This window comes from Lepidochelys kempii, chromosome 17, assembly GCF_965140285.1.
Source record: "Lepidochelys kempii isolate rLepKem1 chromosome 17, rLepKem1.hap1, whole genome shotgun sequence".
NCBI lineage: Eukaryota > Metazoa > Chordata > Testudines > Cheloniidae > Lepidochelys > Lepidochelys kempii.
The window spans coordinates 6,857,203-6,882,429 of record NC_136396.1 but is presented as its reverse complement, the minus strand read 5'-3'; the positions used below and the strand labels follow the sequence as shown (position 1 = coordinate 6,882,429).

The 25,227-nt window shown below is 40.7% G+C and overlaps 1 protein-coding gene across 6 annotated transcripts in view; it reads right to left on the bottom strand.

The window, feature by feature from the left end:
* USP32 (ubiquitin specific peptidase 32) overlaps positions 1-25,227 on the bottom strand; it is a 154,561-nt gene that overhangs the window by 73,848 nt on the left and 55,486 nt on the right. For 5 of the 6 annotated variants that reach the window (XM_073315742.2, XM_073315739.2, XM_073315740.2 and 2 more), the window contains 2 exons: positions 13,558-13,663; positions 12,496-12,614 (listed from right to left, as the gene is read on the bottom strand). In XM_073315742.2, coding sequence (XP_073171843.1) covers positions 12,496-12,614; positions 13,558-13,663 — 225 coding nt within the window. Of the gene's footprint in view, positions 1-12,495; positions 12,615-13,557; positions 13,666-22,198; positions 22,204-25,227 lie in introns of those variants that run through there. The other variant, XM_073315744.2, reaches the window with a different exon arrangement.

Genomic DNA, 25,227 nt, shown 5'->3' with positions numbered 1-25,227 from the left:
CTATTCCAACCTCCTGCATATCACAGGACATTAAATTTCAGTTACATCTGTACTGAGCACAATAACTTGTGTTTAACTGAAGCATATCTTCCAGAAAGGCATCCAGTTTTGATCTGAAGACATCAAGAGACGGATAATCCACCACTTCCTTTGGTAGCTTGTCCCAATGGTTAATCACCCTCATTGTTAAAAATGTATACCTAATTTCTGATCTACGTTTCTCTGGTTTAAAATTCTAGCCACTGGTTCTTGTTATATCTTTCAGATAACAGAGTGCTTTAGTACCTGGTACTTTCTCCCCATAAAGGTAATACAATGTAATCAAGGCACCTCTCAATCTTTTCTGATGAACTAATCAGATAGAGCTCTTTGTGTCTTTCAGTGTAAGACATTTTCTCGAGCCCTCAAATCATTTTTGGGATCCTTTTCTACACCCCTCCTGTATTACACATGCAGCACAAAGTCAATTAAGCTAAAACCAATTAAGGCCACTAAATGCTGAATAAGGATGTTCAACGTGGGGTTTAATGCAGTTTAACTAATCCACTTCAAATTCACACCTTTAGTTAATTTGGATTAATTTTCCTGGGTGCCCCATGTAGGTACGCTTGCTGTGTCATAAACAAATTGAACTGAAGTGACAAAGGAAGTGAAAAAAAATTTCAGAAAAGTGAAAGATACCTTTAAGAATACCTGCATGTTTTTAAAATAAATGCTATTTGAAATTGCTACACACTGTACTATTGTTTCAACACAGAACTGTGCAAAAAAAATTCAAGTTTTCCTGCATCCTTTCTGAAGTTCAGAGGTAATAAGAAAATATTCCACATGCATTATGTAGATTTCCTCAGCTGTGTTCCATGAGACTAGTAAAAGAGTCTGGCTACCTCAATTTTCCCTTTATGTGTAAATGGGTAATTCCCCACTGTGGCTAGATAAAATGCACAAATTGAAACAGAATGAAGTGGAAATGAAACAAGACTATGTTCTAGAATTAAATATGCCTACTTGATAAATGTTAAGTTAGTTTTTAACACACATCACTGGATGCAGGACCAAGTTGTGCAAGAATTACACCCTGTGCAATCTTAGTGATGTCAGTAGAATTCTATTTTATATTTTCCCCTCTCAAATAGAATAAATGGAGAAAAGCTTGTAAATCCAAACAGTAAAATTTTGATAGAGTAGACATTTTTAAATAGTATTTTGTACATTTGAAACTATACATACTTTCTGAGCTCTCATTTCAATAAAAAGGAGTACTTGTGGCACCTTAGAGACTAACAAATTTATTTGAGCATAAGCTTTCGGGAGCCACAGCTCACTTCATCGGATACATTCAGTGGAAAATACAGTGGGGAGATTTATATACATAGAGAACATGAAACAATGGGTGTTACCATACACACTGTAACGAGAGAGTGATCACTTAAGGTGAGCTATTGCCAGCAGAAGCGGGGGGGTGGGGGGGTGGGTTACACGATGACGGGACCTTTTGTAGCAATAATCAAGGTGGGCCATTTCCAGCAGTTGACAAGAATCACTTGCCCCATAACCTCAGCCATGCAGAACACAATGCCATCCACAGCCTCAGAAACAACTCTGACATCATAATCAAAAAGGCTGACAAAGGAGGTGCTGTTGTCATCATGAATAGGTCGGAATATGAACAAGAGGCTGCTCAGCAGCTCTCCAACACCACTTTCTACAAGCCATTACCCTCTGATCCCACTGAGAGTTACCAAAAGAAACTGCAGCATTTGCTCAAGAAACTTCCTGAAAAAGCACAAGATCAAATCCACACAGACACATCCCTGGAACCCCGACCTGGGATATTCTATCTACTACCCAAGATCCATAAACCTGGAAATCCTGTGGACCCCATCATCTCAGGCATTGGCACCCTGACAGCAGGATTGTCTGGCTATGTAGACTCCCTCCTCAGGCCCAACGCTACCAGCACTCCCAGCTACCTTCAAGACACCACTGACTTCCTGAGGAAACTACAATCCACCGGTGATCTTCCTAATAACACCATCCTGGCCACTATGGATGTAGAAGCCCTCTACACCAACATTCCACACAAAGATGGACTGCAAGCCCTCAGGAACACTATCCCTGATAATGTCACGGCTAACCTGGTGGCTGAACTTTGTGACTTTGTCCTCACCCATAACTATTTTACATTTGGGGACAATGTATACCTTCAAATCAGCGGCACTGCTATGGGTACCCACATGGCCGCACAGTATGCCAACATTTTTATGGCTGACTTAGAACAACGCTTCCTCAGCTCTCGTCCCCTAACGCACCTACTCTACTTGCGCTATATTGATGACATCTTCATCATCTGGACCCATGGAAAAGAAGCCCTTGAGGAATTCCACCACGATTTCAACAATTTCCATCCCACCATCAACCTCAGCCTGGTCCAGTCCACACAAGAGATCCACTTCCTGGACACTACAGTGCTAATAAACAATGGTCACATAAACACCCCCCTATACCGGAAACCTACTGACTGCTATTCCTACCTACATGCCTCCAGCTTTCACTCAGACCACACCACACGATCCATCATCTACAGCCAAGCTCTACGATACAACTGCATTTGCTCCAACCTCTCAGACAGAGACAAACACCTACAAGATCTCTATCAAGCATTCTTACAACTACAATACCCACCTGCGGAAGTGAAGAAACAGATTGATAGAGCCAGAAGAGTTCCCAGAAGTCACCTACTACAGGACAGGCCTAACAAAGAAAATAACAGAACGCCACTAGCCATCACCTTCAGCCCCCAACTAAAACCCTTTCAATGCATTATTAAGGATCTACAACCTATCCTGAAGGATGACCCAACACTCTCACAAATCTTGGGAGACAGGCCAGTCCTTGCCTACAGACAGCCCCGCAACCTGAAGCAAATACTCACCAGCAACCACATACCGCACAACAGAACCACTAACCCAGGAACCTATCCTTGCAACAAAGCCCGTTGCCAACTGTGCCCACATATCTATTCAGGGGACACCATCACAGGGCCTAATAACATCAGCCACACTATCAGAGGCTCGTTCACCTGCACATCCACCAATGTGATATATGCCATCATGTGCCAGCAATGCCCCTCTGCCATGCACTTTGGTCAAACTGGACAGTCTCTATGTAAAAGAATAAATGGACACAAATCAGATGTCAAGAATTATAACATTCATAAACCAGTCGGAGAACACTTCAATCTCTCTGGTCACGCGATTACAGACATGAAAGTTGCAATATTACAACAAAAAAAACTTCAAATCCAGACTCCAGCGAGAGACTGTTGAATTGGAATTCATTTGCAAATTGGATACAATTAACTTAGGCTTGAATAGAGACTGGGAGTGGCTGAGTCATTATGCAAGGTAACCTATATCCCCTTGTTTTTTCCTACCCCGCCCCCCCGCCCCAGACGTTCTTGTTAAACCCTGGATTTGTGCTGGAAATGGCCCAACTTGATTATCATACACATTGTAAGGAGAGTGATCGCTTTAGATAAGCTATTACCAGCAGGAGAGTGGGGTGGGGGGGAGGTATTTTTTCATGCTTTGTGTATATAAAAAGATCTTCTACACTTTCCACAGTACACATCCGATGAAGTGAGCTGTAGCTCATGAAAGCTTTTGCTCAAATAAATTGGTTAGTCTCTAACAACACAAGTACTCCTTTTCTTTTTACGAACACAGACTAACATGGCTGTTACTCTGAAGAATGCCTGTGGAACAATGGGGGGGGGGGGAAGGGGGGAATAAACATGGGGAAATAGTTTTACTTTGTGTAATGACCCATCCACTCCCAGTCTCTATTCAAGCCTAAGTTAATTGTATCCAGTTTGCAAATTAATTCCAATTCAGCAGTCTCTCATTGGAGTCTGTTTTTGAAGTTTTTTTGTTGAAGAATTGCAACTTTTAGGTCTGTAATTGAGTGACCGAAGAGATTGAAGTGTTCTCCAACTGGCTTTTGAATGTTATAATTCTTGACGTCTGATATGTGTCCATTTATTCTTTTACGTAGAGACTGTCCAGTTTGACCAATGTACATGGCAGAGGGGCATTGCTGACACCCCCACCCCACCCGCCCCGACTGTTCCTCAGACATTCTTGTCAACTGCTGGAAATGGCCCACCTTGATTATCACGACAAAAAGTCCGTCCGCCCCCGCCCCCCCCCTTCTGCTGGTAATAGCTCACCTTAAGTGATCACTCTCTCGTTACAGTGTGTATGGTAACACCCATTGTTTCATGTTCTCTATGTATATAAATCTCCCCACTGTATTTTCCACTGACTGCATCCGATGAAGTGAGCTGTAGCTCACAAAAGCTTATGCTCAAACAAATTTGTTAGTCTGTAAGGTGCCACAAGTACTTCTTTTCTTTTTGCGAATACAGACTAACATGGCTGCCACTCTGAAACCTCTCATTTCAATGTTTTTCAATCTATGATAAATCACGTACAGTAGTCTATGAAACTCTCTACAAGCATTTTCAGCATTTTTAAGGTCCTTTGCTTTACAAGAGGTTTTATTATATTCAAAACTACAGAATTCACTGATTGGCATCTAGAGGGACAAATCAGTCCTTCACTTTTGGGCATCAGGTGGTCAGTTTTTCTTCACCCCGCTAGGAAAGGCAGTCATAACAGAGAACACAGATTTAGTGCAATGAATGATTTCTCCATGCAGCTTATTTTAATGGGTTTGTCATTAAATCCTTGGGCATTATGCTGAAAATTTACCCCTAAAAGTCTGTACTTCACCTGCAAAGTTGTATGAACATCATAGTTAAGTGTGCAGCATTATGGATTGTCTGCAAATACAATGTTTTATTCAAAAGTTATTAAAATGGTAGTAAGTTTTTTTCCTGAATTTTTAATGGAGCTATAAAACATCATGCCTGTTTGGAAAAAGAGCAGGTTCTTCCCAGTCTTCTTCCCATCCCCACTCCCACCAGACACACACTGCAAATCTCTATTACACAAGGCACACCTTAAGATGCAAACACAATACTCTTTGTCAAGTCAACATACCAGTTGGTTATGGTAGAAAACAAAACATAATGGTCTGGCCCAAGTATGTATTTAGAATAAAATATACAAACATGACTTAGCTTAGTATCAAAGATGGTCAGTTTTTCCATACTATCAATAGAACAATTTGATAACACTTAATTCAAGAAAACTCGACTCGCTTTCCTAACAGCATTTAAAAAAAAAAAAAAAGATTATTAACATTCACTATATATGACACTTTCCCACAGAAGAAATGAAGACCGTCTCCCAACTGCCTTTTATCCAACTGACCTCCAAAACAGAACACGCAATTCACTGAAATTGTTTCTTATTCTTGATATGAAAAGAGAATATCAAACACTTTTAACCACTATCACATGGAGTGACATAATATTATAAAGTCAAGACTGATTTCAAAAGGGCAAACTTAACAATTAAAGGAATGAGTTAGGGAAGTGGACTGGACTGAAGAACTCAAGAATCTGAATGTGGAGGAAGTTTGGAATTACTTTAAGTCAAAGTTGCAGAAACTATTTGGAGCCTGCATTCCAAGGGGAAAAAAATTCATAGGGAAAGGTTGCAGGCCAATCTGGATGAACAAAAGCATCTCATACAAGTTATTGAGAAAACAGAAAACCTACGAGGAATGGAAGAAGGAATGGATCAGCAAGGAAAGCTCTCTTGGAGCTCAGAAAATGCAGAGAGGAAAAGTGAGAACTGCCAAAACCCAAGCAAAGACCTTGCAAAGGAAATTAAAACCAATAGTAAAAGGTTCTTTAGCTATATAAATAAAAAGAAAGAAAAAGTGGGACCCTAAGCACTAAGGATGGGGTGGAGATTAAAGGAGCTAGATATGGCCCAACACCTAAACGAATACTTTGTCTCAGTTTTTAAACAACAACAAAGAGCCTGGGGACAGTGGCAGGATAGCTAATGGGAATGAGGATATGGAAGTAGAAATTACCACATCGGAGGTGAAAGCCAAACAAAAATAGTTTAATGGGACCCAAGTGGGGGGGGTCAGGGTAATCTTCATCCAAGAACATTAAAAGAACTGGCACACGCAATCCACATAGCAAGGATTTTTAATGAATCTCTAAATTCAGGCATTCTACACTATGACTAGAAGATTGCAAATATAGTATCTATATTTAAGAAAGGAAAAAGAGTGATCTGGGAAAATGCAGGCCTGTTGGTTTGACCTTAACTGCATACAAGGTTTTAGAACAAATTTTGAAAGAGACAGTAATTAAAGATATGGAGATAAATGGTAACTGGAATAACATACACCACTGTTTTACAAAAGGCAGATCATAACAGACAAACTTGATCTATTTTTCTGGGACCAAGGAAACACGGTAGACCTAATCTACTGGGATTTCAGTAAAGCATTTGATACAGTCCCACATGGGAAATTATTAAATTGGAAAAGATGGAAATTCATATGAGAATCAAAAGGTGGGTAAGGAACTGGTTAAAGGGGAGATTACAACAGGTTATACTCAGAGATGCCTAGCTGGAGGGGGAGTTCCTCAAGGCTCAGTCTTGGGACAAATCTTATTTAAATATTTTCATTAATAACCTTGATATAAAAAGTGGGAGCACGGTTAATAAAATTTGCAGATGACACAAAGTTGGGAGGTACTGTCAATATGGAAGAGGATCCGAATATCACACAAGACAATTTGGATTACCTTGAAAACTGGAGTAATGGAAAGGAGGTGAAATTTAATAGTGCAAAACGCAAGATCATGCATTTAGGGATTAACAAGAATTTTTGCTATAAACTGGAGAATTATCAGGTGGAAACAACAGAGGAGAAAGACCTGGGTATATGGCTTGGCCACAGAATGACTATGAGTTGCCAATTTGTTGTGGCCATGAAAAAGGTTAATGCAATCCTTGGATACATCAGGTGAGGAATTTCCAGTAGAGACAGGGAAGCATTATTACCATTATGCAAGGCACTGGTGAGACCTCATCTGGAATACTATGTGCAAGTTTGATCTCCCATGATTAAGAAAGATGAATTCAGAGTGGAATAGATGCAGAGAATGCTACCAGAATGATCACAGGAATGGAGAACTTACCTTCTGAGAGGACACTTAAGGAGCTTGGCTTGTTTAGCCTAACCAAATGAAGGCTGAAGGGAAATACGATCGCTCTTTATAAATACATCATAGGGATAAACACCCGAGAGGGAGAGGAGTTATTTAAGTTAAGGGCCAATGTTGGCATAAACCGGCCATCAACAAGTTTAGGCTTGAAATTATAAGACTGTTTCTAACCATCAGAGGAGTGAAGTTCTGGAACAGCCTTCAAAGGGAAGTAGAGGGGACAAAAAAAACAAAACCCTAACTTGTTTCAAGACAGACCTTGATACTTTTATGGAGAGGATGATATGACAAGGTTGCCAGCAATGGCATGTGGCCCATCTGTGACTGCTATTGGTAAGTATCTCCAAAAGCCGGAGATGGGACATTACCTGGGGAGGGTCCTGAATACTGAAGACAATTATTTTCCAGGTTTCTGGCTGGTGGGTCTTGCCCACATGCTCTGGGTCTAACTGATCAGTATACTTGGTGTCAGAAAGGAATTTCCCCCCAGGTCAGATTGGCAGACCCCTGTTTTTGTTTTGTTTTGTTATTTTTTGCCTTCCTCTGCAGTGGGAGGCATGGGTTGCTTGCTGGTTTGAACTACAGTAAATGGTGGATTCTCTACAACTTGAAATCTTTACATCAAGATTTGAGGCCAGAGGTTATGGGTCTATTACAAGAGTGGGTGGGTGATGTTCTGTGGCCTGCAATGTGCAGGTCAGACTATATGATAATGATGGTCCTTTCTGGCCTTAAAGTCCATGAGTAAGATGCAGTCTAAGTTAAGCAAAATAAAGTCTGTTGCTAATCAAAGTCCAAACCAGCAGAGCATACAAATGTAATGTATTATGGAATTGTACACTTTCATATTAAGTTTGGTTTGGAAGTGAGTTTTGCTTACCATTTTTTATTTTCCTTTCTCAATGGTTAAAGAAATCAGATTAGTTGCTTGGTATGAGGGAGACTATAAGATGCATAGTATTCACATTAGATTCCATATGGTGCAGAACGTCCCAATAATGAAAGAGATAAGGATGTTGTATGCACAGTAAGATTGGGAACAGGAAAAAAAAAAAAGGGGTTTAAAGCCAATAACAGCACTTGCTACAGAGACCTGTTAGAATTTAGTCCAAAATACTTAAAAATCTATAGCAATACAATTGATTAATTTGTTTTCTGTGTCTCTGAAATAGGGTAAAAAACAGGTATACTTTTACAAGTTTATATTTCTAGTTAAACACATGCTAGAATTCTGCAGAAAAAAATAAAGCTCCCTATAAACATATCCTCAAAAGAGTAAATCCATCTGCCTTACAATGGGAAGGAAGACACACAGCAGAAACATAAAAAACTTTCTTAATATCCGAAGTATGGAACCAATTTGACCAAGTCTGATTAACAGACCAGTAAATCCAGTTGAGAAGGTTATGATGTCCTTTTTCTATTTCAAAAGAAGATCAATAAAAGACATTTTTGTAAGACCTAAAAACTGTATCAAAGTCAGATAGATTCTTCTCCTCCTGAAATATTTTCATAAAGTATCCTGGACACTGTTAAATTAAATTTAGCATATACTTCATCATACTATATAGTAGTGAATACCACACTGGTCTTTCTTTGCAGTGTACATATAACTTGTGGCTTCTGCCAAGAATGAAGAACTTATGAATTAAGTATAAAGTCAACATATCATCATTGCCAGATCAGTTGAGGGACACTCAGTCCACAAGTACAGTTTCCTTCCAGGACTCCAAAAGCATTCTCTTTAATAAAGTCAGACAGCCATAAGACAGTCTTCTCTCATTGGGTATCAGAGTAACAGCCGTGTTAGTCTGTATTCGCAAAAAGAAAAGGTGTACTTGTGGCACCTCAGAGACTAACCAATTTATTTGAGCATGAGCTTTCGTGAGCTACAGCTCACTTCATCGGATGCATACCGTGGAAACTGCAGCAGACATTATATACACACAGAGATCATGAAACAATACCTCCTCCCACCCCACTGTCCTGTTGCTAATAGCTTATCTAAAGTGATCATCAAGTTGGGCCATTTCCAGCACAAATCCAGGTTTTCTCACCCTCCACCCCCCCACACACAAACTCACTCTCCTGCTGGTAATAGCCCATCCAAAGTGACAACTCTCTTCACAATGTGCATGATAATCAAGGTGGGCCATTTCCTGCACAAATCCAGGTTCTCTCACCCCCCTCCAAAAACCACACACACAAACTCACTCTCCTGCTGGTAATAGCTCATCCAAAGTGACCACTCTCCCTACAATGTGCATGGTAATCAAGGTGGGCCATGTCCAGTTTTCAGTGAAATGTGAAAAGTTGACTAAGCTTCACTAGTCTGAAGTCTTCTGATACCGAACAGATGACAGCAATGCAACTAAATCAAAAAACTGACAACAGGTTACCAGACATGGAGAAATATAGGTTAATATTTTGCTCTACGGACACCCATTTTGTGAGAATCTCAGTTTGCTTTACAAATATTAAGCCTCTCTAACCACTTGAGTGGTGGGTATATGTTGTACCTATTTTAATGTTGGGTAAAATGAGGTATAGAAAGGTTAAAAGAATTGCCTAACTCAGATCACCCAACAAGTCAGTGGCTGAACTGGGAATGACCACAACAGTGCTAATTCCCAGTTCCCTATTTTAAGGAATGTTAAGGAAGGAGGTTATTGCAATTTAATCTTGATCGAGTAAGACACTGGATTTCTGTTAGAATCCAGATGTTATGCTCTATAAAGTTTTTACGCCACAAACTTAAGACTGACCTATTTATTAAGAGCCCACATGTCTCTCACCTGCAAGCAAAAGACCTTGTGTGACTCAGTAGTGACTTCATTTGCTTGTCTGTATATAGAGGGCAGGAATGAATTTTTCAAGCAATGAAGGAGAAGCAAATACTAAAAAAGTAAGATTTTCATTTGTCTAGGAATATGCCTTATCAGCCAGTTGAAGAGAAGAGTGCGTTTCCCCTCCAAGCAGTCTTGGAAAAATAAAAAGGATTCTATCTCCAAATTCTTCATCAGCAAACTATTTCACTGAGTTAAAGAATTCTTTGCTGGACCTAAACTCTGAGGATTCAAAATTACATCTTTGGTCAGTAGTGTTTTCGGCTGGGTTTTGAATTAATAGTGCTTAGATATATTTGTAATGACCTTTCTAGCAGCATAGTTTCACAGAATTTCTTTTTTTGGTTGAATGCTCAATCTCCCTCATTAGTGCTCAAGTTCAGATACTCCCATTCTCTCTATGGGGCAGTTAACCTATTTTTCACATGCTCCACCTCGCAAACAACCTCTACTCTCTACCTCACATCCACCCACAAGAAGGAGGGAAGTTGCGAGATGACTAGACTGCTCTTTGCTGTCAAAGCCAACAGGAGTTCTGCATGGATGGAGCTTCTTGAGATAAGGGTAAAATTCATGCATTCAACAGGGCACCTTTTGACCAAACAGGAGAAATGCTTAAAAGGTTTTTAAGGGAGCACAAATCACCACGAGACATGGGTGGAACATAATCAGAGTAATCCACGGCTTCTGTAGAAAACAGGATCAGCTGAAACAGGGTGAGGGAGTGGGAAATAGGCAGAGGTCTGACCCATAAGCCCAGATCTTAGAGCCCGGGCAACTCCTAGTTCTAACCCTAACCCTAGAATTATAAGGATGAAAATAACTATAAGAGCATAGTACTACTTTCAGTAAGAAAAACAGGAATCTAATCAAATGTGTATAGTTGAACTGTTATAAAAATCCTCTTTTTTTTTTTTAAATATAACAACTGCTGTGGTGATTGCTAGATGACTTGTCAGCCAAACATCTTCTGTACTGTCTGTGCCACCTCTTGAATTAAAAAAAAACTGATTTGGGAAAAAAAAATCTGACTACATTTTCAATTTTTATTTTTAAAAAGGTTGCTTTTTCAATTGTTTGCTCATTTCTGCAGCTAGCATAGAAAGGTTTGTGAAAGAAGAAGGCATACCTAGCAATGGGACTTAGAAAGCTTTGCAAAGACAACTGAATTCAACTTGCTTTTGGAAAAGCACCTTTCAATGGACTGTGATGTTTTGAAAAGGAGAGTGCTTTCCATCAACTTTCAAACAGAATTATCTATTTCGATTTACACTGTATCAGAAACAAAAGGGCAAAACACATTAAAACCTAATTCTTATCTATGAAAGAAAATGTGTCGCTTGACTTTCTTCCACTGATCTTAATGAAAAGACGTTTAATTTGCTGTATTCTTGAACATAAGGGTTAAATATCTGTATCAAACTGGAGTGTAAAAGGCAACACCTTTTAGCGAACAACATTAAAAAGAAACTTTTACGAATTTTAAATAGTTAAATCCGTGAGTTCAGTGTTAACGTACGTAATCTAAATGTAAAACACATGAGATTTATAAGGTAATAGTTAGTAACCTACATCAGAATTACCTGCTGTTTATTCCCACCTTCATGTATAAATCTACTAATACTAGAAATTTCGCCTGCATATAAGCCAAACAAACTCACACAACTTTTTTTTAAAATGACTTCATATCACTTCTTGAAAAAACTAGAGAGATGTTACCTCATCCGGTAATTCAATAGTACACCATGTAATAATGCTGGGAATTTAATTTTCTTTTGATGCAAACCCAAATTTGGTCTAAAACCAATGTCAGTGATGGTATACTCCACTATTCTTTTAAATAAAAATCTTATTTCCCCCATAATATTCCAGTGGCCAGCCACCAGGTAAAGAAGATCAATACCCTTCTTTCTTTTCAGATGCGATCACTCTATTTAGGGTAATGAGTGTGCTAGCCGGACCACTTTCTGACTCAGTGATGCAACGGAAATCTTTATACTAAAGTCTTGCCAACATGGTTGTTCTTAGTACTCTATCTGAAACCACCATTTTTAAACAGAAAAAACACTGCTAAGTAGAACTTCCCTCAACTTCTTTTGAGTAAGATTATACCACTGTCCTCAGAAAGAAGAAAATCCCTGTACACACTAGACAAGGAAACCCCCATTAACATCATCTGTGTTCAAACTACAGTTGACAGCATGGTTTTAACCACAAGTTCTGATCTTGCAAACACGCATGTAAAGTTAAGCATGTGTGTAAGTGCTGGATGATCAGGGCCACTGCATAGGCCCTGTCTGCTCCTATCAATGGCAGTTGCATTTGTGGATTTACAACTTTTAAAGCTTGGAATATATACTGTATTTAAACAGTTATTTTATAAAAATGTGTGTATGCATGTATATTGCAAAGAAAATAAACTGTCCAATAAAGTAATACGTTCAACTCTTGTAAATTCAATGCATTAAAAATTGCACGACATACCTCAGAGAAACATCTCTTGAGCGAATCTGGGATTTTTCCATCAACAATGTGAAGCATCCGCTCCATCTCTTCACGGATGACATAACTCCCAGATTCATTGGAAAAGAGACTGAAAATGTCTAGGTAAAAAGAGAGATTAAACCAAAAGTTGTGCTGATTTTGCAGTTAAGCTTTCAAAAATTCTGTTCAAACTTGCCTCAGGCCACGTCAACACTACCCGCCGAGTAATGATCGATCTATCGGGGATCGATTTATCACGTCTAGTGTAGATGCGATAAATAGATCCCCGATTGCTCTGCTGTCGACTCCAGAACTCCACCAGGGCGAGAGGTGGAAGAGGAGTCAACGGGGGAGCGGCGACTGTCGATCCCGTGCCGCGAGGACGCGAAGTAAGTGATTCTAAGTCTATCTAAGATACATCGACTTCAGCTATGCTATTCTCGTAGCTGAAGTTGCGTATCTTAGATCGATCCCCCCCTATAGGGTAGACAAGGCCTCAGAGTGCCAGTAACTGTCTGGTAATCGGAGCACAAGGGTCTTATTTAGGCTCATTCCACCAAGCTCTGGTATTGCTCAATAAGGGGTTAACAAATATTTCCTTCTGTATACTATTACCTGCTAGCCAAAGGAAAAGCAAATATTGTTGAGTCAAATTAAGAGGAAGACAAATTAACAAAACTCACTATGCAGATGTTTTAGATTAATGAATATTTTTTAAAAACAACTGTGACCGTAACTCTTTCTCACTCTGCCTTACAGAATATCCTCAACAGCCTTTCAACAAGATCCAGACACACTTGGCCATTCACTATGTAATGTCAGATCATTTCACTTTTGTTAAGTGCTGTAAACATAAAAATCCTGAGTGCATCTCAAGATGTGCATTGTTAAAAAAAAAATCTCAGTCTTGATTACTTAATTAACTTGTGCTCTGAGTTGCATATAAAAATCAAGATCTACATATTAAAAATCTCAACTTAATCTTTGCTTTATAAAAGCATGTTCTACATGTGTTGTATTCTATGCACCTTGTTACTCTGATTACACGCACTTGTTACTCACATTTTGCTTTCTCTTCATCTCTGCCTCTTGTTAGTAGGACTAATCCCACTATCAGGTTGTTGAAGTGTAGCCCTTTGGATGTTCCCCCAAATGAGCAGTAAATGACCTAGAAGTAACAAAACAAAAACTGTTATTTTCATTCTTTAAATTATGGAAGGGAAACTGAAAGTGTGGATGAAAAAATAAAAGCAACAAGCTATGTTTGGGTCCTTGTAGCCAGACAGCCAGCCCTCCCACCTCAGACCAGCATTGCTGGAAACACAGGAGGAAGCCGGAATAGGGCACTTAACATATATTCCAGCACAGCCTTTGAAGCTGTGAAAGCACAGGTGTGCTGCTACAATGTGCCTCTGGGAACAGATACAACGATTAAGCTCACAGCAGGCAGAGGCCCTGTGACAGACATGGCTCTTAGCCCCTACTAAATAGCGTGATGCACACACACCAACATCCTAGGTGGGAAAATATTTACCCTGATAAAAGAAATGTCCAGTAGTCGAAACTTATTGTTTCTCTCCCTTGCAAGTGTAAACTACTCTTGCGAAAGCTGGCGTCACCCAGACAGACCAGCCTCAATTTGGCATAAGAAAGGAGAAAGAGAATAAAGGAGTACAGAGGTATAAGTAGGGGACCTACAGCACCATGATTTTTGAGTGCTTTTCACTATCTATCTGCTGGTCAGATAAGTGACAGCCTCCCAAGGCTTCTGCAGCTAAGAGGGTCCCTACGCCTTGTCCCTTATTCGTCTTTCCGCGGAATTGAGTGACCGATCCTGGCTTGGCACCGCTGGAATCGAGAGATGCAAGGAGGGTAAGAAGCACCTACACCTGATCTCCTATCTTTAGTGTACACATATTTTGAAATAGAGCTCTATACTTTGTTTTCTTTCTTTGGGATTGTGGCTTCAGTTTTGTAACTTGTGTGTGTGTGTAACATCTCTACATTTAAATAAGTAGGCACTAGCAATTTTGTAACCACATGATTAGAATCTAGCTTAATAAATTTTGGTAACCATTTATGCATAAGCCTGACTTGTTTTCTCTGGTTTACTGTAAAGCAGCCAACACAATTAAAGAACCTCAGCTGTTTTGGCTCTAAAGCCTGGCCATTAGGTGAGAGTACTAAGAGCCTAGCGTTGAGTTGTGCCGCCTCCACGGGGCAAACTCTTGGGGCACCTGTCAGTCAATCCTGGCTGCCCGCTGCGAAGGAGCTCTGAGCTCTAGCAGTTAAAGTCACGGGTGTGGAGAGGCTCTTAGTGCTGCCATTGGGGCACCTGTCAGTCAGTATTGACTGCCCGCTGCGAAGGAGCTCTGAGCTCTAGCAGTTGAAGTCACGGGTGGTTAGGACCTTGGGGCATCCGTCAGCCTAGCCCGGGCTGCCCGCCGCGAAGGGACAGTGCGTCCTAGCGGTTAAAGTCACAGATGGTATAAACGGGCATAGCTGGCACCTCACCAAACATCCTTGGCTGTCGGCTAACAGTCCTGGTTTTTGTTTTAGGCTAGTCACCTTCTATTCAAGTAGAAGCTTTTCTGATCCTTGTTAGTCACATTAGGTATGCTGTTGTTTCCTATCAATGCCTATAAAAGGGTCTTTCCAAGATATCTTAAATAGTCCATCAGGGAAATAACATCCTCAAGAGTAGATAAGAGCAAGCCATAGGGATAACAGAAAGATTACTGAATACAAACAATTCCTGCCTATCTATCCTTTTTTTTCCTCTTTAAACTGAGAGAAAGTTAACTATTTCCCTTGTGTACAAGGAGAAACAGTAAACAATGCAGTCAATAGTCCAGGCCTGTGGGAAGAGACTGCTGCCTGGATTAGGAGAGGAGTGTAAAACAGGAGTTGGAACCTGCTCCATGCGATCACCTATGGGGAGAGAAAGAACCATGATTGTCCTGCCAAAGGAATTCAGGCACACCCACATTTAGGACACACTCTTTGACCAATGTGCTCCATAGGAGAGGAAGGCCTTCACAATAGAAAAGAAGAAGCAGGAGGACCTCAGGACACAGCTGCCTGAATGGGTAACTTGGCTGGGTCAGGGAAAGATCCTAAACTAGTGGCTCTACCAACACAATCTGAAATACACAAAAGATAGCCCACTGTCAAGGACAGGACAGGTTTTATTAATTAGTGGTTGGGGTGGTTGTATTACCGGTAATTACTGATCACAAAAAAATGGCTGTTTGAAAGCTCAGAAATTTGGAATAGTAGCAGCAATCCCAACAGAAATAGGATTAGTGGACAAAATGCAGGCAAGAAGATTCATGGTACAAACAAAATGCAGTTTATTCCAAGGTTCAACAGTTTATCACATGTTTCAGAGTAACAGCCGTGTTAGTCTGTATTCGCAAAAAGAAAAAGGAGTACTTGTGGCACCTTAGAGATTAACCAATTTATTTGAGCATAAGCTTTCGTGAGCTGCAGCTCACTTCATCAGATGCATACTGTGGAAAGTGTAGAAGATCTTTTTATACACACAAAGCATGAAAAAATACCTCCCCCCACCCCACTCTCCTGCTGGTAATTGCTTATCTAAAGCGATCACTCTCCTTACAATGTGTATGATAATCAAGTTGGGCCATTTCCAGCACAAATCCAGGTTTTCTCCCCCCAGATTTGTGCTGAAAATGGCCCAACTTGATTATCATACACATTGTAAGGAGAGTGATCACTTTAGATAAGCTATTACCAGCAGGAGAGTGGGGTAGGGGGAGGTATTTTTTCATGCTTTGTGGGTATAAAAAGATCTTCTACACTTTCCACAGTATTCAGAGTAACAGCCGTGTTAGTCTGTATTCGCAAAAAGAAAAGGAGTACTTGTGGCACCTTAGAGACTAACCAATTTATTAGAGCATAAGCTTTCGTGAGCTACAGCTCACTTCATCAGATGCATATCGTGGAAACTGCAGCAGACTTTATATATACACAGAGAATATGAAACAACGCTTCCTCAGCTCTCGTCCCCTAAAGCCCCTACTCTACTTGCGCTATATTGATGACATCTTCATCATCTGGACCCATGGAAAAGAAGCCCTTGAGGAATTCCACCATGATTTCAACAATTTCCATCCCACCACCAACCTCAGCCTGGTCCAGTCCACACAAGAGATCCACTTCCTGGACACTACAGTGCTAATAAACAATGGTCACATAAACACCACCCTATACCGGAAACCTACTGACCGCTATTCCTATCTGCATGCCTCCAGCTTTCACCCTGACCACACCACACGATCCATCGTCTACAGCCAAGCTCTGCGATACAACCGCATTTGCTCCAACCCCTCAGACAGAGACAAACACCTACAAGATCTCTGTCAAGCTTTCTTACAACTACAGTACCCACCTGCAGAAGTAAAGAAACAGATTGATAGAGCCAGAAGAGTACCCAGAAGTCACCTACTACAGGACAGGCCTAACAAAGAAAATAACAGAACGCCACTAGCCCTCACCTTCAGCCCCCAACTAAAACCCCTCCAACGCATTATTAAGGATCTACAACCTATCCTAAAGGATGACCCAACACACTCACAAATCTTGGGAGACAGGCCAGTCCTTGCCTACAGACAGCCCCGCAACCTGAAGCAAATACTCACCAACAACCACATACCACACAACAGAACCACTAACCCAGGAACTTATCCTTGCAACAAAGCCCGTTGCCAATTGTGCCCACATATCTATTCAGGGGACACCATCACAGGGCCTAATAACATCAGCCACACTATCAGAGGCTCGTTCACCTGCACATCCACCAATGTGATATATGCCATCATGTGCCAGCAATGCCCCTCTGCCATGTACATTGGTCAAACTGGACATTCTCTACGTAAAAGAATAAATGGACACAAATCAGATGTCAAGAATTATAACATTCATAAACCAGTCGGAGAACACTTCAATCTCTCTGGTCACGCAATCACAGACATGAAGGTCGCTATCTTAAAACAAAAAAACTTCAAATCCAGACTCCAGCGAGAAACTGCTGAATTGGAATTCATTTGCAAATTGGATACTATTAATTTAGGCTTAAATAGAGACTGGGAGTGGCTAAGTCATTATGCAAGGTAGCCTGTTTCCTCTTGTTTTTTCCTACCCCCCCCCCCCCAGATGTTCTGGTTTAACTTGGATTTAAACTTGAAGAGTGGTCAGTTTGGATGAGCTATTACCAGCAGGAGAGTGAGTTTGTGTGTGTATGGGGGTGGGGGGGATGTGAGAAAACCTGGATTTGTGCAGGAAATAGCCCAACTTGATTGTCATGCACATTGTGTAAAGAGTTGTCACTTTGGATGGGCTATCACCAGCAGGAGAGTGAATTTGTGTGGGGGGGGTGGAGGGTGAGAAAACCTGGATTTGTGCTGGAAATGGCCCACCTGATGATCACTTTAGATAAGCTATTACCAGCAGGACAGTGGGGTGGGAGGAGGTATTGTTTCATATTCTCTGTGTATATATAAAGTCTGCTGCAGTTTCCACGATATGCATCTGATGAAGTGAGCTGTAGCTCACGAAAGCTTATGCTCTAATAAATTGGTTAGTCTCTAAGGTGCCACAAGTACTCCTTTTCACTTTCCACAGTATGCATCCGATGAAGTGAGCTGTAGCTCACGAAAGCTTATGCTCAAATAAATTGGTTAGTCTCTAAGGTGCCACAAGTCCTCCTTTTCAGTTTATCACATGGCTGCAAAAATAACGGAGTTTATTCCCTGGATATCCTTCTAACATATGTAGTACATACCAGTATACAAGCATTTCGTTTAGCTACACCAGTCACATGAAAAACTATTCAGTAATTGATTTTGTAGAAATGTTTGTGGAAGTCACTGGAATTGAAGATTTCATTTGAAGGGAGCTATGCCAATTCGATACAGAAGTGGCTTACATTTAAGTTTCATAAGGAGCCATTATTTACCAATGAAGTGGTCAGTAGCAGGGCTGAAGCATGCGCCTTTTATACAATAGACCAGTTTATGCATTGCTCTTTAGCTAGCCAGCATATTTAAATACTGGTTGAATATTTACAGATGTGATATTCATGCAGGAAGTCTCTTTAGGACAAGTAACAACTAATTTTAATGACCAAGAATCACTAACTGGTTTATTCCAATGTCACTTACTTCACCTTCCTGCTAACTTTACAAAAGAAAAGGAAAAACAGAAGATAACAGCATGACGTGTTTTCTATAAAATACACTTCCAGTTGTACTGTTCTTTAACACCTCCTGATTTAGGATGCTCACCAACTACCTTACCTACAAGCATCGGTACCTTACCACTAATAGGAACAGAAATCTATGTTAGAAATTTAGAAATGAAAGCAGCCAAAATTTAAGTTACACTCTCAAAGAGAAATTACTTTAAAACCTACACTTCTTCTCATTTGGTTTTCTTACAGATACAGCACTGTGCAACTAACCATAGACTCTGAAGTCTGGCTGATGGGGAAATATTACCGTCACAGACAACAGAACAAATGATGTTGCGCTGATCACGGTTTGGGTGGCACTCTGTGTCCAGCAGCAACTGCCTTACGTTTTCCTTTACTCTGCAAAAGTCAGTTACTTCAAAGGGAACCGTATTTGACAGTGCCAAAGCAATCAACATCATAGTGTTACCCTCTATTAATAGTTCAATAACCTTAAATAGGACGTTTTTAGCTCATCCGCAATATGTATTTTAAGTAAACAACTTCAAAAACTCAATTAAATGCAAATGTTACTTCAAAATGTGCACAAACAGCTATCACTGACTTCAGTGGGAGCCACAAATGCACTCAAGTCAGAATTTTGCATAATAGCATCAACATATATATCAGAAATCAATGGGGATAAAAAGTTAATGTAGAAATATCCTGTGTTTTGTACAGTACCATTAACACAGAGGTGTGAATTGTTACACTCATCCATTTCCTCCCCAAAATGGACAGCGTTATGCACCTCAGGCATGTGAAGCTCAAAGAAGAGGTACAAGTGACCATATAAAAATAATTTTGGCTCAAAGCTGTATCACGGACAGGTTCAAGGACAAAAGCATAAGATTTAGGAGCAAGAAGAGCAGTTGTCTGATGCTAAGATGGAGGTTCCCAATAAACAAAACTGAAGAAAATTTGGAGGCCAGGGCATTCCCATGCTGTCAACGATGGATGTGGATTTATGCCCTCTAACTCTTATGGGGAGATATTATAAAGTCATTAAGGAAAGGAAATTGTTGTTCCATCTCATGGAATGGCAGCTAGATTAGTCATGAGCTGCTTACACAGTCATTGACAAATTTCTGTAATGTTTATAGCACCAGCGAGATGTTTTGAAAGATAATTTGACTGCATTTTATCTGAAAGAGTTTCACTATAATTAGTAACTGCTGTAACAGCCCTTTAAAAGTCTTGTCTACAGCAGATTTGTGGGAAGTCTCCCACTGCTGCCCTTCCACCAGTGACAGCAATACAGTGCTAGTCTAGACAGGGGTCAAGTGTTCACTTATGTTTCTATCACCATGTTTTCTAGACTTACTCCAGAACAGGATTTGATAACATGGTGCTAAAAGTGCTAGTATCTTGCCTCTATCAGTACCATCATAATTACTACCAGCAGTGGCTCTGCACCAGATAGATGTCCAGCAACACCTAGACAAAGCCTTACACACTATGGTAGATGAGCCCTATGCCACTCTCCATCATCCATCCTTTTAAATGCTCTCCACTGAAGTAGTTTAAGAGACCCATAGGTATGTGAATTCAAATACAGATGGAGCACATTCTAAGGAAACCGTTAAGTACAACCTGCAATTTCATTCCACTGCTGGTTGCATAATGCTACAAAAATAGATTAGCTTCCCAGAAGATGCTTGGATCATCCTCTTCTATTCAACCCACTTCCAAATGCTCCAGGGGGTACATTACAAAAGCTAAATTTGTGCTTATTTGGATAAACTGATTGTAAATGCTCCGTGCACACTGTCAGAGTTCTAAATTCCACACTTCCTACTCTTAATCATTTTGATTCCATAAGAGGTCTTCAAGGCTATACTGCATATGTAGGTCATTTACCTTTAGCAGTGAAAGGAAATAATTCAGAGCATTTAAAAATATGCTGTTAGCTCATCTGATCAGGTGAAAGCGATCGTAGCTTTCAAGTATCAATATGGTTACTTTCAAATGAAAAAAAAAAATTCTGGGTGCACCAGGAGCTATAAAAACCCTGTCTCTTAAATATAACAATCAACTGAATTTTACAGGAAGGTCACTGTATCAAGTTAATAGCGGGGGGGGGGGTTGTTTTTTAAATAAAAAGCAAGTAACTCTCTTGGATGGGAACCCAGATGTAACTGTCAACCAGCAAGTACGTGAGGAAAGTTCCAAGTTAAACTAATTAGATACATATATATTAATGCTTCTCTCAATTAAATCTCACTGAATTTATTTTGCTAAGACACTTTTCTAAACTGAAGAAAATCCATGAGGGCAAGTCCAAACACGCCTTAAGCATGTAGATCGCGTAAGGCCTTTTCATTCTTAAAACCCTGTAGGTAAATGCTGTCCATTTTAGACAAAGCATGCTCTTTACAATTCGCAATTCCAACATTATACTTTTCAGACCTGCTTCCCAACAGAATTAGAAGCAGGTCTCCTGGCAGAATCATGCAGGCTAGAATGTAAGAGGGAAGGTTCTTAGGGGGAAAAATAAAAAAAATCACCACATCTTCCCTTTCACTACGCGTGGTGAAAAATCTTTCTTCTCCCCCGTGTGTCCTACACAGGGTAAGATGAATGGCAGCTGATACGCACCAACTTGGACAGATACTAAACAATAACTATGTGTAACAGGGCTAACCATAGTCACCTAAAATAACATCATATTAAATAGTGCTGCTGTCTCATTTAGACACATAGCTTGTTACCTCACCCAGAAATAACGGAAGTGTGAGTGACTCTCTAAAAGAGATCCAAGACGTGGACTGAGCAGTCCTGAGGAAAAACTAGCCTCAGCAGATGGCTAATTTCTTTGTGATTAAAGACAAAACCTCAGGAGACGAATGCAGTTTCGACAGTACAGACTTACGGACTTTTTCAGAACTCGCTAGAAAAGGCACCTGTTCACACAGTTAAAGTCGCTAATGTCGCTGTGCTACACATACTTATTTTATTATTGGAAGGCAAAAGTACTAAGATTTGGTAAACACCCCACGAGGCAGCAATGGACAACTGTATTGTTCTAGACCATAGCCAATGTATGATCCTACTGTATGATCCTACTGTAAAAGTACAAGTGTAGAAAGACTGGAAGCAATGCTGTCATGATGTGTCAAACATTACGAAGTGTTTCAGAGTAGCAGCCGTGTTAGTCTGTATTCGCAAAAAGAAAAGGTGTACCTGAAGCACCTTACAGACTAACAAATTTATTTGAACATAAGCTTTCGGGAGCCACAGCTCACTTCATCGGATACATTCAGTGGAAAATACAGTGGGGAGATTTATATACACAGAGAACATGAAACAAGGGTGTTACCATACACACCGTAACGAGAGTGATCACTTAAGGTGAGCTATTACCAGCAGGAGAGCGGGGGTGGGGGGAGGGAAATTCCAATTCAGCAGTCTCTCATTGGAGTCTGTTTCTGAAGTATATTTGTTGAAGAACTGCAACTTTTAGGTCTGTAATCGAGTGACCAGAGAGATTGAAGTGTTCTCCAACTGGTTTTTGAATGTTATAATTCTTGACGTCCGTTGTGTGTCCATTTATTCTTTTACGTAGAGACTGTCCAGTTTGACCAATGTACATGGCAGAGGGGCATTGCTGGCACATGATGGCATATATCACATGGGTAGATGTGCAGGTGAACGAGCCTCTGATAGTGTGGCTGATGTTGTTAGGCCCTGTGATGGTGTCCCCTGAATAGATATGTGGGCACAGTTGGCAACGGGCTTTGTTGCAAGGATAGGTTCCTGGGTTAGTGGTTCTGTTGTGCGGTATGTGGTTGCTGGTGAGTATTTGCTTCAGGTTGGGGGGCTGTCTGTAGGCAAGGACTGGCCTGTCTCCCAAGATTTGTGAGAGCGTTGGGTCATCCTTCAGGATAGGTTGTAGATCCTTAATAATGCGTTGGAAGGGTTTTAGTTGGGGGCTGAAGGTGATGGCTAGTGGCGTTCTGTTATTTTCTTTGTTAGGCCTGTCCTGTAGTAGGTGACTTCTGGGAACTCTTCTGGCTCTATCAATCTGTTTCTTCACTTCCGCAGGTGGGTATTGTAGTTGTAAGAATGCTTGATAGAGATCTTGTAGGTGTTTGTCTCTGTCTGAGAGGTTGGAGCAAATGCAGTTGTATCATAGAGCTTGGCTGTAGATGATGGATCGTGTGGTGTGGTCAGGGTGAAAGCTGGAGGCATGTAGGTAGGAATAGCGGTCAGTAGGTTTCCAGTATAGGGTGGTGTTTATGTGACCATCGCTTATTAGCACCGTAGTGTCCAGGAAGTGGATCTCTTATGTGGACTGATCCTGGCTGAGGTTGATGGTGGGATGGAAATTGTTGAAATCATGGTGGAATTCCTCAAGGGCTTCTTTTCCATGGGTCCAGATGATGAAGATGTCATCAATGTAGCACAAGTAGAGTAGGGGCGTTAGGGGACGAGAGCTGAGGAAGCATTGTTCTAAGTCGGCCATAAAAATGTTGGCATACTGTGCGGCCATGCGGGTACCCATAGCAGTGCCACTGATTTGAAGGTATACATTGTCCCCAAATGTGAAATAGTTATGGGTGAGGACAAAGTCACAAAGTTCAGCCAGGTTTGCCGTGACATTATCGGGGATAGTGTTCCTGACGGCTTGCAGTCCATCTTTGTGTGGAATGTTGGTGTAGAGGGCTTCTACATCCACAGTGGCCAGGATGGTGTTTTCAGGAAGATCACTGATGGATTGTAGTTTCCTCAGGAAGTCAGTGGTGTCTCGAAGATAGCTAGGAGTGCTGGTAGCGTAGGGCCTGAGGAGGGAGTCTACATAGCCAGACAATCCTGCTGTCAGGATGCCAATGCCTGAGATGATGGGGTCCACAGGATTTCCAGGTTTATGGATCTTGGATAGCAGATAGAATACCCCAGGTCGGGGTTCCAGGGGTGTGTGTCTGTGCAGATTTGTTCTTGTGCTTTTTCAGGGAGTTTCTTGAGCAAATGCTGTAGTTTCTTTTGGTAACCCTCAGTGGGATCAGAGGGTAATGGCTTGTAGAAAGTGGTGTTGGAGAGCTGCCGAGCAGCCTCTTGTTCATATTCTGACCTATTCATGACGACAACAGCACTTCCTTTGTCAGCCTTTTTGATTATGATGTCAGAGTTGTTTCTGAGGCTGTGGATGGCATTGTGTTCTGTACAGCTGAGGTTATGGGGCAAGTGATGCTGCTTTTCCACAATTTCAGCCCATGCACGTCGGCGGAAGCACTATGTAGAAGTCCAGTCTGTTGTTTCGACCTTCAGGAGGAGTCCACCCAGAATTCTTCTTTTTGTAGGTAATGTGAGTGAACAAAATGGGGACAACATACTGTTTCATCTTTCTAAGATAAACTCAGCACACCATCTGAATAGAAGCTGAGTTAATTACTGAAATTATAATGTTATAAAGATCTACCAGAAGATATTTTTAAAAGCACTGAAACAAAAACTGAAATGACATGTGTGTGTACTGTTTCTGGAATCTTCTGGGGTGATCTTCACAGTAAACAAGTATAACAGAACATTTGCCCTAATGTCCATTATCTTGGAAAGTAATTTTGTTCTCTCCTTATTTATTTTTATGCATGTCAAAGACATAAGGTGTGCGTGGTAATGTGCAGTATATTCTTCCTTTGCTACCAGACTCCTCAAAACACCATGTTGTCATGACCAAGTCAGCCCGACAAAAAGGCTTACTTGAAGTCATTTAGAAATTTGGTAATACACACTTCACTAGAATAGTTCAGTATTGGAAGAAGAATTTAATATGCACTTTGTATATTGACTTTTTATGAACAAAGATCAAATGATACATCAAAATATAGCACAGAAAACCCAGCAAGGAATGGCCTGGCACATATTACAACAGGTAGCCTTGAAATAGGATGGCTATCATCATGACAAGACATGGAAAGAATAATATTTTGCTGGTGTCAACAAATTTCCATTACAGATTTTGTACATGTCATCCTGCCTTCATTCACAGAGCGTACACATGAATGTACAAACTGAAAAATCCAGTGACTCTTTGCCAATTGTTTGTGTAGGCAGCTATGTAACTTGCATCCTGCACTTTGCAGTCTTACCCTTAAGGCTACTAGCTTGTGTTATCAGTTGTACAACTGAATTCTGGAAACCTCTTAAGACTTTTGTTGTACCAATGCTATTTTGTGGAAGACTGGAATCCAATTTTTAAATCTTAGTCTGGTAATAGAGTACTAGAATCATAGAATCATAGAATATCAGGGTTGGAAGGGACCCCAGAAGGTCATCTAGTCCAACCCCCTGCTCAAAGCAGGACCAATTCCCAGTTAAATCATCCCAGCCAGGGCTTTGTCAAGCCTGACCTTAAAAACCTCTAAGGAAGGAGATTCTACCACCTCCCTAGGTAACGCATTCCAGTGTTTCACCACCCTCTTAGTGAAAAAGTTTTTCCTAATATCCAATCTAAACCTCCCCCACTGCAACTTGAGACC